Source organism: Bacillus rossius, chromosome 2, assembly GCF_032445375.1.
Source record: "Bacillus rossius redtenbacheri isolate Brsri chromosome 2, Brsri_v3, whole genome shotgun sequence".
Taxonomy (NCBI): Eukaryota; Metazoa; Arthropoda; class Insecta; order Phasmatodea; family Bacillidae; genus Bacillus; species Bacillus rossius.
The window spans coordinates 127,496,643-127,511,200 of NC_086331.1; the positions used below are offsets into that span (position 1 = coordinate 127,496,643).

Below are 14,558 nucleotides of genomic sequence, written 5' to 3' on the forward strand. Positions count from 1 at the left end.
CGTAGTAGGATGATTTGGCATACATTTTAATGCTATATGGTGTATATTTATTTGCATTACACTGTTCTTTTATATGGTATAATGACTTACTTTGCGGTGTTATTTAGGTTTTATTGTAACTCACCATAAAATCTTGTCCCAACATATTAGGCGTGCTTAAGCTCATTAACGTACTCTATACTCCGCAGGGCACAACTGCAGCTTGGTAAATCAAACATTCCTACGCTAAAAAATTGTACAAATACAGTGAAAAAAAAATTATTTGCCGAAGTCTGAAATAAATATGGTGGCCTCAAGATCATAAAATTAATTTTGGACAACAATAGCCATCTCTAAACGGCGCAAGTTTTTAATCAGAAATAAATTAGATTTGATAGTTCCATGAGAAACGACAGTCTCGACGACAGGTTCCTGTGAGTGTCGGTCCCATTCCATCCATGTAGACCCTGTCGCCAGCGGAACACTACCTGTCGATTTCCATTTCATTTCCATGAGAAAGCATCTATGGATTTGCACTGTTTAATATAAGAAAAAAGACTGGAGAAAATGTTAGATGCTTTAGGCTGACTGTACAGAAGAAGGTTGTCTAAGATGAAAAGTTTGTATCACAAGTTAATTGAATACAAATTTTAATACATAACATTTATTAATTATAATTAAACTACCACAGATACAAAACATTCACAACACACAATATTTTTAGAGATGGCAAATGCATACCAGCAAATTGCAACGGTTTAAGTTTAGAACCTTGAATAACAGAACTTGTTGACTTTTTATAAAATTTTAGTGCTTATATGAAGTACATACTTATGTTAGATTAACAACTAGAGAGTAAAATAACTGAAGTTATCATAAAGCATTTACCTCCACTGATATTCTGTAGAATGTGTTGACGTATGCTGCTCCTCCAAGCAGTCCCTCCCATAATACAATAGCAAATACAATCCAAATGTTAGGAATGAATTCATACAATACTTGGAATGTAAAAAGAATCACGTTCAGGAACTAGACATAAAAAAAAAAAAATGTGATAACTATGGCAATTGGAAAACCACATTTTAAAAAACAATCATGTCTTAAACATACATAAAACGAACAAAATCTCTTTATCTCTCACTCTCTCTAAAAACTATACACAGTCACAGAAGTACAATACATTTTGATTGTTACTAGGAAAGTAGTACGGCCACACTATGTATACTTCCACTCCAGCATAATCCACGTGCCACACTGTGTGTGTAACAAATAGCATAGCCGTAGATAGCACGGCACTGTGTTTAGATACCTATAACCATGAGTGCTAACAGACGACGTCTGTAGTATGTAAAGGTGTAGCGGGTGTACCATGGACTGCACCAAATGTACATTAAATAAATGTTACTTTGTGATGTATCAATCTTGCTGTTTTGAAAAACATGTAAATTAACATGACGTTACAATTATTACGTTTCACTCACACAACTATAACTGAAGCTAAATGGGCTACTGAAGCATTTCAAAAATATACTGTGTGATATCACCTGTCATAAAAATACATCCACTTTTCAAAGTAATGCGCTCAATTTACATGGTTTTGAAGTAACAATGCCAATGTATTAGGGCAATATTAGAAGGAGAACCCTTGTTAATATATGTGAATTTTTAATTTTCAATGCCATGGAACTTTTGTAGCATTAAAAACAGTACAAAAAATTAATAATATGGAGAATCAAAAAATATCTTACCCATTCCCTAACAGCTTTTCAGTTCCTTCAATGCCTATTTAATTGAACCCAATTAAATTTGAAAATGATTTGTATGATGCAGAAATATTTCCAACACCCGTGTGTGTTCAGCCAATGTCTATATTACGCCGTCCCAAAAGTCAGCACTCAGCAACAACTCTGGTGAGAAAGGCCAGGGAATTTTTATCTACCGCCTACTACACAGTGATCCTGTGAAGTCACATAGTTAGCATTAAGTGCTATCGTTAGCAAAAATTCATTACGTAAAAAAAAATTGAGTTATTTTACCAGGTTAAATAATTCTTGTTTAAAGAAAATGTAACGTTTGTGCATTTTTAATCTTATTAGGCATTGAAACAGAGCTTATAGATTAATAATAAAATTACTTAGTATCTCATAAATACTTTTAGTGCCCACTTAGTACGGAAATGTTATGCCTAGGGCCTATTATGTCAACGATACAGCTCATGAATAATTTCACATTGTATTTTTATTCTTGGATGTTTATGCAACATGTACTCCAAATGTTTGTCTTACTATACTTTAAATGTATTTAGAAACATAATAAATTCTGTAAATTAATTCTAACTGCAAAAGTGTATTGACTGAAATGGTAGTCAATTGTTGGAAAACTAATTTCAATTGTTGGAAAACAAATTATTTTGTTTAACGAACATACTTATGGAGAAAATGTATTTGATTAGTGATCTATTTACCTGTAATGAATTAGGGGCAATACCATGAGTTTCATTAAAAGACATGGGGCATTATGCTGAAAATGGCTAGGGTGATGCAAAACTCATCCAAAAAGGATCAGCCTGAAGTAATTCAGTTTTCAACATATGAGAAATGTAAGCCAGTAGAATGTCATTCTGGAATCACAATGAATCACAATAGAACGATGGATACAATGAGATGGAGGTGGTTGTGATGCATCAACAAAAAGTGCAGGGATTTGCAAGAACCGACTCTAATTATTATTTTGAATTACATATTTAACATTTAAAAAGCCCAGTCGAGTTTTAGTTTTCTGTAAAAAGGAACATGATATTTTCACAAACAGTAGCTTCACAACTTTTTTTCCCCACAATTTTAACAATTTAATCAACACATTTCCCATGAAAAATGTTGTTTCTCTCATGTTAAAGTTGAACTGTTTACTATGACAATGGAAATCACCTAAGAGTGTGGTACCAATAGAAAAAAATATTGTCAATGAAAGGGACTCTGTGCTTCCGTACTTTGTTCTACGAGTATTTATTTTTGGAACTTTGGCGAAAAACATGTTAGTCAATGGAACCACCTGCCACACATTTTACCACAACTGTTTTGTTTTTAGACATTTTTAGAAGTGGTGTTATGTAACTTGCAATAATATGTTAATACCAGGGACTGGAAGTAACGCGCTACTAGTAACGACGTTATTTGTAACAGTTACTTTTTATGGTAACGATCATGGTAACGCAATATATTAAGTTTTCAGTAACTGTAACTGAATTACATTTTTCTGCCTTAAATGTATTTCTTATTGAACGAACGATTTGTTGATTTTTTCAATCCCAGAATGAAAATCCCGACAAGCATATTATTTGCGATGGTATTGCTTGTACTTGTAAAACTGCTGTTGGCTAGCCTGCGCTCATATTTTGATTGTCATTTATTTAATATTTGAGACATGCTGGTTTACTGCTGTGCTGTTTAATTAATTAACCTACCTGTGCACATGCGCGAACGCAATGACAGAATCTAATGAAGCGAGAAGCCGAGAAAGCAGTCCAGAACTTTCGTTGCCATGGCCTTCATATTCTAATTTTTTCGAAGTTCGGTCGAGTGATAAAAATAACCTTATTGTGAAGTGTTTGTTGTGTGGTGCTGCGAACAATTTTGTAGTGTGAACTAATTACTCAATGTAATTTAAGACCTATTTAAAAAAAAAATTTCAGTTTAAATAAACATATCTTTAGTAAACACAATATGTTTTATTAGCTTTTAATTATAACAATATTACGTATCACATTTTTAGTTTTTCACAAAGTAACTGTTAAAGTAACTTACAGTTACTTTTCTCAGAACTGTAACTGTAACTGGTTTATTTTCAGTAGTGTAACTTGTAGTTGTAACAGGGTTACATTTCCAATGGAGTATTTGTAACTGTAACTGAGTTACATTTTAAAAGTAACTTTCCTGTCCCTGGTTAATACAGTCTATAATGACCTCTCTCTAAGAAATGACCATTTTTTTTGGGGAACCATGAAATGTTTGTTTTAAAAAGTTGAAAAAAAAAAGAAAAAAAATGAAGGAAATATGCAGAAAAGTAACTTAGTGTTTATTTTGGGCTTTGCACATTGTGATTCCCTTTGAGAGTGCTGTACTACCTACAAACACGTGTAACGTACCATGGTCATCAAGAGAGAGTGCAAAGTGAAATCAGATACCCAGCATTCACTGGGGCCTCATATTGCTGACCAGGGCAGTTTGTCTGCAAGAACTGTGTATTATCACACGGGTAATTGTCTGTTACAATAATTTTCGGAACTGCAGAGCTGAATACATACATGTTTGATTAATAACACAGTTTCTTTTTAAAAACTAGCTTTCTAACAAAATAATTTACTTATACAAATTAACATTCCTGAATACTTAAGTAAATTTTTTTTTATGTGACAAGCCAAATTGAAAATCCATTTTATTCTTACCTGTAAAACTGCCATTACCCAAATATGAGAAATGGTGACAATATTAACCGAAGAACGTGATATAAAAACTCCAATCTGATAAATCAGTTGCAACCATCGGTACTGCTCCTTGTGTGTCAACCAGGTATTGTAGAATTCAATTAACTCAAACTGTAAAAAATTAAAGAATATTTAAAAAAAAAAATTAAAAAAAAAACAAGACTGTAAAATTTGCAAAATACATAATTTGGGCAACATAATTCTGTGTTTTAAACTACATTGTAAAGCTCTGGAAGAATAAAAGTAATGGGACATTATCATTGTAGACTCAATAATAATGGTCTTGAAACAATGATCAGATCCTTTAGTACACCAGGAAAATTTGTTACCCTATTATCAGTTTAGATTCTTTTCATATGACCATGATGCCTAAGAAATCACAGCCACTGAGGACTTTCCAGTTTTGGAAAATGTATATCCACAATTGACATTTTTATTTCTGTAAAAAGATTAATTTTGCTTGAAGTTGCTACCAGATAGATTCAGGTGTTTTCCATATGTTTTTCAAAAATAATTCTGCATACAAATTTTTGTAGTTTTGAACATATAAACACCCTGTGAAAGTAGACAAAACTTACTTATAAACTACTATTCTATCTAGGTGCTGCTTTGTACCATTGTTTACTAGAAATGCTAATGCTTCATCACAAACTACTAATATGACTCAGAGTGGTTAGAATAACTTTTAAGTCTATGCATTGGTACAGGGATGATTTTTAGTTATAAATGTATGTAAGCGGGAATAAAAGTTTGACTTCTTGACATAGATGAACAAAGTAGCAAAAATATTTATGTCATTATGATCTTTGTGTAATGATGTGGGATATCACTGAATTACTAAGCCTCATCACATTAGTGTGATGCCTCAGCAATTATGTCAACTGTATATAGTAACATAATACTTGTTCGTGGTAACTATCATAAAAAAAATTCATTTATTGCAGTAAAAACATCATCCAATGCATGAAGTACAAGGGGTGAACCAAAGGGTTCGTCATCAACCAAGAAGTGGCTGACTCCGAGCTGATAGCTTGTAGATATCTGCTGTTCTCATGAAAAAGACATGGAACAAGGCATTTTGATAAAGAATTTACAGAATGCAAAGGTTAGGTATGTAAGAGTATCCTGGAAAAAATTCCACCAACCAATGGCAAAGTTAACACTCTGTTTCCACAATGCCAATACTCTGACCACTACATAATCATAGTCCCAAATCATAATAATATAAAACTAATTTTTTCTTCCAAATTGTTATTATAGAACTTTTGTCTCCCCACTCAGTCATCTAAATAATAAAATAAAACTCAAAAACTGTAACCACTTTACCAATCCTTGGTTGATGAAGTATTCAAACAAGTAGACTGCAGTAAGAGGAAGCATGTATTTGCAGAGTGAAGGTATGAAAAGTAGTTTTTCCTTCAGACTCATCACAGGTTTCATCGTTTTACTTGCTTCCATGTTTGATGATGCTTCTGCAACAGTGCTTGGTTGCATGGAATATTTTTCTAATTTTACGAGTGCCTTAACGTCATTTTTTTCTGGATGCTGTAAAAGTATCCAAAATCTAAAATAAAATAAAAAGAGAGTAAAGCATAATTCATAAAAATTATTAAATTACTCAACTTAAAAAACAAGTTTAATATATCATGAAGATTAGTTTTAAAATTACTTATTCACATTTTATGACCAAAGTTATCAAATTAAATACATTATTGCAGTTTGCACTAAACTATAATGTTATGATAGATGGTTGCAAAATAAATACCAATTTAAATTGCTACCTGAAAATTTAATTTTAAAAAATATTTTATAAATATAATTGTTTAAACTCTAAAAGTATTTTCTATTTCTCTTATATACAGCCAAAAACCAGGCTAAAATGAAAAACATTTTGGAATGATTAGAAAAACTTACATTTAAAATTGAAGTATGAGGGTTGGAACTTCAATAGTGGCAACTATTTATTTACAACTGATACAAAAGAGATACATGTTACCGGGTTTCACTGTCCTTCAATGTAGTCACCAGCATTGTGTACAACCCATTGTCAGCGCTGTGGAAGTCGTAGGACACCTTTAGCAGCACCTGTTGTGTTGACAGTTTCAACTGAGCGCCCTACTGCCTGAAGAATCTCTGGAACAGTTCTGAAGCGGTTGGTTCCTTCATCTTAGGAATATAGTCAAAGTCACAAGGGCTTAAGTCCGGGGAGTATGGAGGATGTTAAATCACTTCCAAGTCCCATTGATCGAACATATTAGCCACAGCTTGCACTGCATCCAGCCGAGCATTGTCGTGCAAAATGATGGGTGGGTTCTGCAGAAAGTTTCACCGCTTCTTTCTTAAAGCTGGTGGTAGGTTGTGCTCCAAAAATGAACAGTAATGCTGCACATTGACAGTCTGCTGTGGGGGGAACGGTATGCGTTTGGATGAAAACATCACAGTCGTACACAAGAATCACCATAATTTTCACACTGCTGGGATTCTGACGAACTTTTGATTTTCGGGGTGACCAGTAACGACGTCATTAGTTCGGTTAGCGTTTCAGTCGTGGCTTGTCTCATGTCTCATTCAGCGTAATGATACGGCGTAAAAAAGTCTCTCCTTCACGCTCATAGCACTCCAATTGGTTATGAGCTGCATCATATCGTAATCATTTCTGCATTTACGTCAAATCATGTGGAACTCATCATGATGCAATTTTTCTCAATGTCCAAGCGTTCCTTCAGAATGTGAAGCAAAGTTGTATGCGCTAATCCTGTCTCTCGGGCCAGCTCACAAATCGTATGGCGTCGATCACTGTCCAGTAACACGGCAAGAGCATACACTTCTTCTTCACTGACACTAGGGTAACCTGGTCGACGCATGTCAGCCACATTTTGGCATCCCTCACTGAAGACTTTTACCCACCTTGCCGCTGTTCTGCAAGGCAATGCAGATTCCCCTCAAACGTCTTGCAGACCTTGATGAACTGTCACGCTAACACAGGCCCTGTTTTTCTTGTCAGTGCGCATGCGTGTGATGTGGGAAGGGACAGTCCATTTGTCCTGAGGTAAGGTAGGTATGTAACTAACATGTGGTATAAGCAAAATTATTTGTTCCACAACATGGCGTCTCTACAGAAGTGTTGCCAATAATTAAGTTACAACCCTCATACAGGGGTAAAGCTCAAGTTTTCACAAATAGGTAGATTCAGTTGTACTTCTAGAAGCTTTACATTCTCCTGAATACAGTTCAATTATTTGAACCAAAACCTTTTTTTCAAGCTCAGTATTTCTAAAACCTACCATATTTCTAATAAAGCAGGAAAAAAAATTATCTATATAAGAAATGTTTAAATACTCACGATGCACTCATAATCAAAGGGACTATCAACATAACTAGCAAAGCATTGGCTGGTTTCATTCCCAGAGCTATCAGACCTGCATATGAACCAGCACCAAATATACCAGCACCGCCTGTGCCTGAAGACCAGGTGGATACAACATTTCTGAAAAAAAAAATATACATAAATATTACAAAAAGCTAAATGAATAAGAACCAAAACTTGAACTGTAATTCAAAAGAGACTACTTATTTGCTACACACATGTTGTAATCTCCCCAAGTATTTTTGCCACACCTGTATCAATCCATTTCTGCTTTCAGGCATTCAGGTCATCCACATTAGGTTTACAAGTAGAGATGAAGTAGAACTTGCAGGTACAGTACTTAAGTAATTCCTTTTTGATCACTTAAAGCATCTTGTACAGATACCAAACAAAAACAGAAGATTTGCCCACTCACCTAGAATGCGGTATTACAGAAACAAGGCCAAGATAGAAAGATTTACTCTATTTTATAATAACTTTACTAGCATAACCATGTTCATTAAAACACATTTTTGTTTCACTTTTCAATATTATTTAAATGTTTGTAACATTAAGTAGTTAGTACAATATCTATCTTATCTGTATTACTGTTTTACCTTGAAGTGCCCTGGTCGTGTATGTTAAGCCCCATGTTCAGGGTGCCAATTGACATGCATTAAGGAAATTATTCACCTAGCATGGTCGTTGCTAATGGGGTAAGAAACTCGCCTTAATTAACAAAGACCTGGTCCGCTCTTCGCGTCGGACACGCGTACTCTATGACCTATCCCGTGTGCTCCTAAGGTGTCACACACAACTGATAACTAGAGATTGCAACCATGTGGTTGGAAGCAAACACTAGTTCACGGTATAACATGTTAAATTCCATGCTGTACTTCACACACCCTTGCTACAAAGAATAATTAAAATACGTATAAAACTCCTTGCAGCACAAATCTGCATACTGGAAATTCGGTCACCCTTGCGGCCAAACAGAAATCATTGCATTAGTTTCAAAGCCACATAAGTCAGGAAGAATAATTTACTCAAGCAGTCATCCACCAAGACAGGCAAATGTTTTATATGACAAAAATTTAAAAAAACAGAATTATGGATCAAGCACGCCGAGCAATGAAACCTCAGGCGAGGTGAACACGTCCAATCTCCACAGATGCAACGTGTGTACTGATACGTGTGCTGAGTATGGCACGTTCACCGACCAGAGAAGAGGGGTGGAAGCATGGTGAATAAAGTAAAGCCCTTCTAAATAATACTGGCACAACATGTGATAAAAATAAAAATTAAATATGTACATATATAAATTAAAGACAAATATAACTCTATTCATAGATACTATGTAATAACTACATTTCCTGTAATGCAATACTAACCTGTCAAAGTAAGTACTGTATGAAAGAAATGTAACTTCTCCCAAGCCAGACCCCAAAGATGTACAAAGTACACCTAACACAGCCATCCATTCAACAGAGGCAAGTGCGACCAGCAAAAATCCAGCTGTTGCCAATAGAACCACCAATGCCACACGCAAGCTAAAAAAAAAAAAAAAAAACATAATTAAAGATTTTACAACCACCATCATAAAAAAATTATTTACGTTATGGAAACATCTGCAACAATACACCAGTATAAATAAATATTTCATATATAAAACATAAATTTGTTCCCCTACAAACTATAAAACTGTTTATCAAAGATTGTGGCATTCCAGTACCCTGCCCTCCCCAACTTTAGAGATTCTTGTGATATGGATATTTTTCAATAAGGTAGTATATTAGCTGATATTATACCATGTTTTATCGTATAATCGTTGCACTGTTATTTTAAACCGTCAAAATTTGGTAAAAAAAAAATTTGCACATAAAAATTGCATAATGTTTGTGGTCCCACTGTTAAGATTCCGAAAGTTTTGTGTAGGTTGAAAACATGACCTTGCCAAGGATCACAGGACAAGTTGCTGTCAGGCAGTGTGGTAGTTATAATGGGAAAATACAGTAATTACATCTATAGTAAAACTAGGTTCAGATGTACCCGCACAATACAACTGTCCATCCAACACGGTCAAATGTTTCAGCCCTGCCATTTTCCCCCTAAGATGTAATATTCCCCCCCCCCCCCCCCCATAAAACAACGTATTTTAAAGTCTAAATCCATTATTCATTAGGATTTTACCACTCACTTATTTAATTAACAGACGTACAAAATTGTCTGATGTACATATTTTCTTTTAAAGACATTTTCAAACATTTAAACCTTTAATATTTCATTGCCTCTGTGTAGCACTAGTTGGCACCATGTTTGGTTATGTTGATGCAAGTATAGAGTGAGCGCAGGTAGTCGAATATTGATATTGATAGCTCGCCAATTGCAAGCAACATGCACGCTGAGTAAACTACATTTGATAGCGTGCACTCTTTCGTGGTTAGTGTGTACTACGACGACACTTATGGGAACACTTTGTTAGTCCCAGCTCACGTTTTTCAATTTTCTATTTAAGTTTATCAAAATATGTTTTTGTTACATACCTACTCTGCTTTTTAATTAAACTTACTCTCAATGCAACATGTCTTGTTTTTATAAAAAAAAAAAAACACCAAAAAAATGCTTTTCTCGCATAAAAGTTGCACTTCTACTTTTCAAACTTGATTTTAGCGACGATAATGCGATAAAACACGGTAGTTCAAGGTTATGGTGACCTAGATTTGTATTGGTATTTGATTGACATGAATATTTTTATAATAGTTTCTGATAGTTAGTTATTTTGTTCATAAAAGTTTTTAAACTATATTTTTACTGGTTTCCACTTTGTTTGCTAGGTTAGTATTTGCTTAAATTAATTTTTCAGTATTTTATTTACTTTCAACATTATTCTTATGCCTAAATTTTACAGTTGTATTTATTTGGAAACAATAATTATAATTCTAGAACATTGTGTATTATTTCCAAAAAAGGAAGGATGAGAGACGGACAAATTTTCAGACAGTTGATGAGTCGCAGAGATGTTCTGGTGCATTCTACAACTCAGCAGGTGTTCGCTCCCAAAGTGACTGTAAAATAATCTGGGTTTTTTTCATTGTGAATCGGAGAAGACTTTGTGTTTTGTATATTTTGTTTCCTGCACAAAAGCCTCGATGCAAGGGTAAGGAAATTTGTATACTGTTGCGTCCTTGTTATAGGTGTGTTGTCATTGGTCATTGAGGTTACTATACTGCTTCTTTCCTGTGAAGTTGTAAGCTGTCACGTAGCCTCCTTAGTTGTTAAAGTGCTGTGCCAAGAGATCGTGCCGTTAGGTAGCTCATAAAAAAAAATTGGTTGTCTGTAAAGTCGGTTTACGGAGGATAGTTTAACGTGACAACGTCATAACAAAACATTGATGAAATGATTGCTTACTTTTATGAATAAAATTGAATCATTTTTATTGAATTATCACTATTTTGTATGGATACAAAGAAGGAGTGAAATGAAATCTACAATTTAATTGATAAATTTACTTTTGTTTGCACTCATTAATTCAAATATGTTTATTACTTTAACGAAGAGATTATTTTAAATATAACTTTTATACATGTTTGCTATTTAACTTCTTCCAATCTGTGTTATTCTGTTAAGGATAGGACCATGATAGGAAATGAATGGAAGTGTTTCAAAGTTTAATGTGCCTCGAAAAAGTCAAATCGATGGTTGTTCCAATCAAGTGGAAGAGAGATAGATGCGGCGCAAGTGTACAATGAGCGCAACGGGACACTTTTTCGTGCGTGCAGCCGGCGTTCATCGATTTATTAGACGTCACGTCAAAACTTTCTATGAGTACACAGAGAATGATAATTTCATGTCTGGGGGCTGGGCCATGGAGCAGTAAGCTTTCACCTTTGTTTTTTGTTAATTTTCTGACTTTAGTTAGAAGTTAAACTCCAGACGTGCGCGCAGGCTCCGGTAGTTCGTCTGTCCTCCGGGACGCAGTTCCCGCTTATTCGGTACCTAGCAGAGGACGAAGTCGCTAGGGACATAATTCTGTGGAGCCACAGGACTGTGAGTAGCGACTGGCTAAAGCGAGTGTTTTCTTTTGGACAAATCGTGTAACAGACTCGTATTTTTTGTCGGGAGAAGAATTCATTTCAAAATTAATTTCAAACTCTTTTATATAAAAACAACCTCAACAGTTTCGAGTAATAATCACTGACACAAAATTACACCCAACTACCTGAAACATTCAGCAGAATATTTTTCACGTGTTTTGTCAAGGAACGATCATTGTCTTAGCCGGGCACAATTGTGACTTGTAACAAGATGATGTGCCAACAAAATGAAAAAGACTTAATGATACACAGTCAGCAACACTTGTGGCACATAATAATTTCAAGTTATATAATAAATTATTAAAATTAAAATTATAAAAAATTTTATAATAAATTATTTAACTTTTTTGGCCAATCTTGTATTTACAATTCCATGCCACAGAATTTTTGGGCTTCCAGAAGTTTTAACTATATTTCAGAATAATGCAGAAGAAGTGGTAGTGTTCACGTAGTGATGACACAGCAGTCAATTTTTTTTTTGGAAGCAGGTGCTACATAAAGTCATTTTTGTGATTGCCAGAGAAAGTCATATGGTGAGCCAGTGATGTTATGATTGGCTGGTGTTTTAAAGCAGACAACTCACTCTAAGCAATGTCGGGTTGCCATTTTCCTAACTCTCATTTTAATATTTGCAAGGTACAGATCCTCGCGTCTGTGGAGTTGTTATTACACATACCTATTTCAGGGATGTAGCTAGGAAAATGTGAGTGTGGGTTGCCTGCAAAAAAATGGCGACACAGCAAATTAAATACCACAACTTTAACGTCAATTGTTTTAGGAAAAACAACACCCCCGTTTAAATTTAACCAAATTTTCTCAACCATCGTTAACGTTCACTTCTATTTCAAGCGAATTCTTCTGTTCTTCTGTGCTGCCCAATGCTGAACTGCAGTTTTAAATGGGTTGTCTTGGACATCTGGACCTTCCAGCGAAATGCGAAGCAGGGAATCAAGCGTGAACTCACTCAGTCTGTTTCTCAAGTCAGTTTTTATGAGCTTCATTTGAGAGAAATCTCTCTCACAGTCAGCTGTGTGAAGTGGAATGACTCTGTACACTTGTGCGAGTTTGGCTATATTTGGAACCAAACTGCCAATTGTTTTGTCAGTGCAAAGAAAGTGGACCACTTCTGTACAAGTCTTTTTCCTGTGGTTATCAGCCATGTATTGCTTGATTTCACACCATTCTTGTAGGCAAAGTCTTGATTCTAATCCAAATCTTGCAGACAACAGTTTTATAGCTTCTGTTCCATACACATCAAAGCGATGGTCATGAGGAGATGGAAGATGTGTAGGGTTAAAAATGGAAAAACATGTTAGAATGTCACAATCGGTAAATCTGACTTGAATGTTTTCAATTAGTGTTTGGAGGTACTGTAATTTAATGTTCTTGAAATGAGCAGCATTTGTTGGCTTGGTGTGAACTGAGACACCTTTACTTGCACACATTTCCAAATATGATGCAATTTCCCTCTCATTTAATCCTTCAAAATCTTTCAGTCTCTGAAGTTTGTTGATGGTTGAATCTACAAAAGACCTATCCACTCTGACACTCATACAACAGATTAATGTTTTAGTATAGGCCTACATGTCACTTTTGATGCTGCAATAGAGTGGTTTGCTTGTCACTTAACACGGAAGATAGGAAGGTCCTTTGTTGACGCCTGGCGGCACTGTTATCTCTAAATCATCAGACGCGCGGCGGCAAACGAGCCAGGCTAGGCGGCACGGAGTGTTTGACCTTGTCTTTGTCCCTCCAACGTAAGGAAAGAGGGGGAGGAATGGTTGCCTAGCAACGTAGAGACTTGGGGTGGGAAGGAAGTAGCAGAGAGCTTCTCTGCAGCGGCACATCACACGCAGCAAGACTGTCTAAAAATAGCTCATCCCCCTTCCATATTCACTCCTCCAGCTCCGGCCAGGCGGCAAAAACTGCTTAGCGCAACAAGGAGATAACATTCCTTGCCATACATCCAGGAATAGAGATATGGTTTTTAGATAAAATTAGTGTGGGTCGGCGATTTCCGAGTGTGGGTTTCACCGCCCCATGCCGCCCCATGTGGCTACATCCCTGCTATTTCAAAATTAACGTAAAGTGTCCTGGTGTCACCACCCAATTAAGTATCTTTTGTGTTATAGTTTTCATTCTTTTAAACCTGCTAAATTTCACCACAATACATGGACAGGAACGCAGATAGGATGAAACCTGATTACTCTCCATTGACTGGTTCGCAAGTAAGCTTTATCATGGTATACCTAGTTTTATCAACTTCTTCCTCCAACAAATTCCATTTGTGTGCATAGTATGTGAGGAACTTTAATTTTAATGGCTGGTGATGCCCAAATCATCCAAGGATATCTACAATTCATTAGCATAATAACTTAATCATCATTCATCATTCTATAGCAATTGATCCTCCCTACTGATTGCAAGGAGTATGGTGTTACAGTATGCATTATCCTGTTTTTAAATGGATTTTAACATAAGTACATTCATAATATATATGTAGTGAAGTATAATTTTCTCTACTATTTACTATGGGTGTAAGAATATTAAATAAGGTAGACAAAAAAAAATTGTATATACATATACACACATATATATCAATATTTCTCATTTTAAGAAAAATTAACTACTAGAGGTTTTAGTGATGGTAACCTCA

The 14,558-nt window shown here is 35.3% G+C and overlaps 1 protein-coding gene across 6 annotated transcripts in view; it reads right to left on the reverse strand.

Annotated features, from left to right (window-relative positions):
• Positions 1 to 14,558, reverse strand: part of LOC134529804 (battenin) — a 35,359-nt gene that overhangs the window by 4,379 nt on the left and 16,422 nt on the right. For all 6 annotated transcript variants that reach the window (XM_063364261.1, XM_063364266.1, XM_063364262.1 and 3 more), the window contains 5 exons: positions 9,200 to 9,358; positions 7,806 to 7,949; positions 5,789 to 6,026; positions 4,424 to 4,573; positions 868 to 1,008 (listed from right to left, as the gene is read on the reverse strand). In XM_063364261.1, the coding sequence (XP_063220331.1) occupies positions 868 to 1,008; positions 4,424 to 4,573; positions 5,789 to 6,026; positions 7,806 to 7,949; positions 9,200 to 9,358 (832 nt within the window). The remainder of the gene's footprint in view (positions 1 to 867; positions 1,009 to 4,423; positions 4,574 to 5,788; positions 6,027 to 7,805; positions 7,950 to 9,199; positions 9,359 to 14,558) is intronic.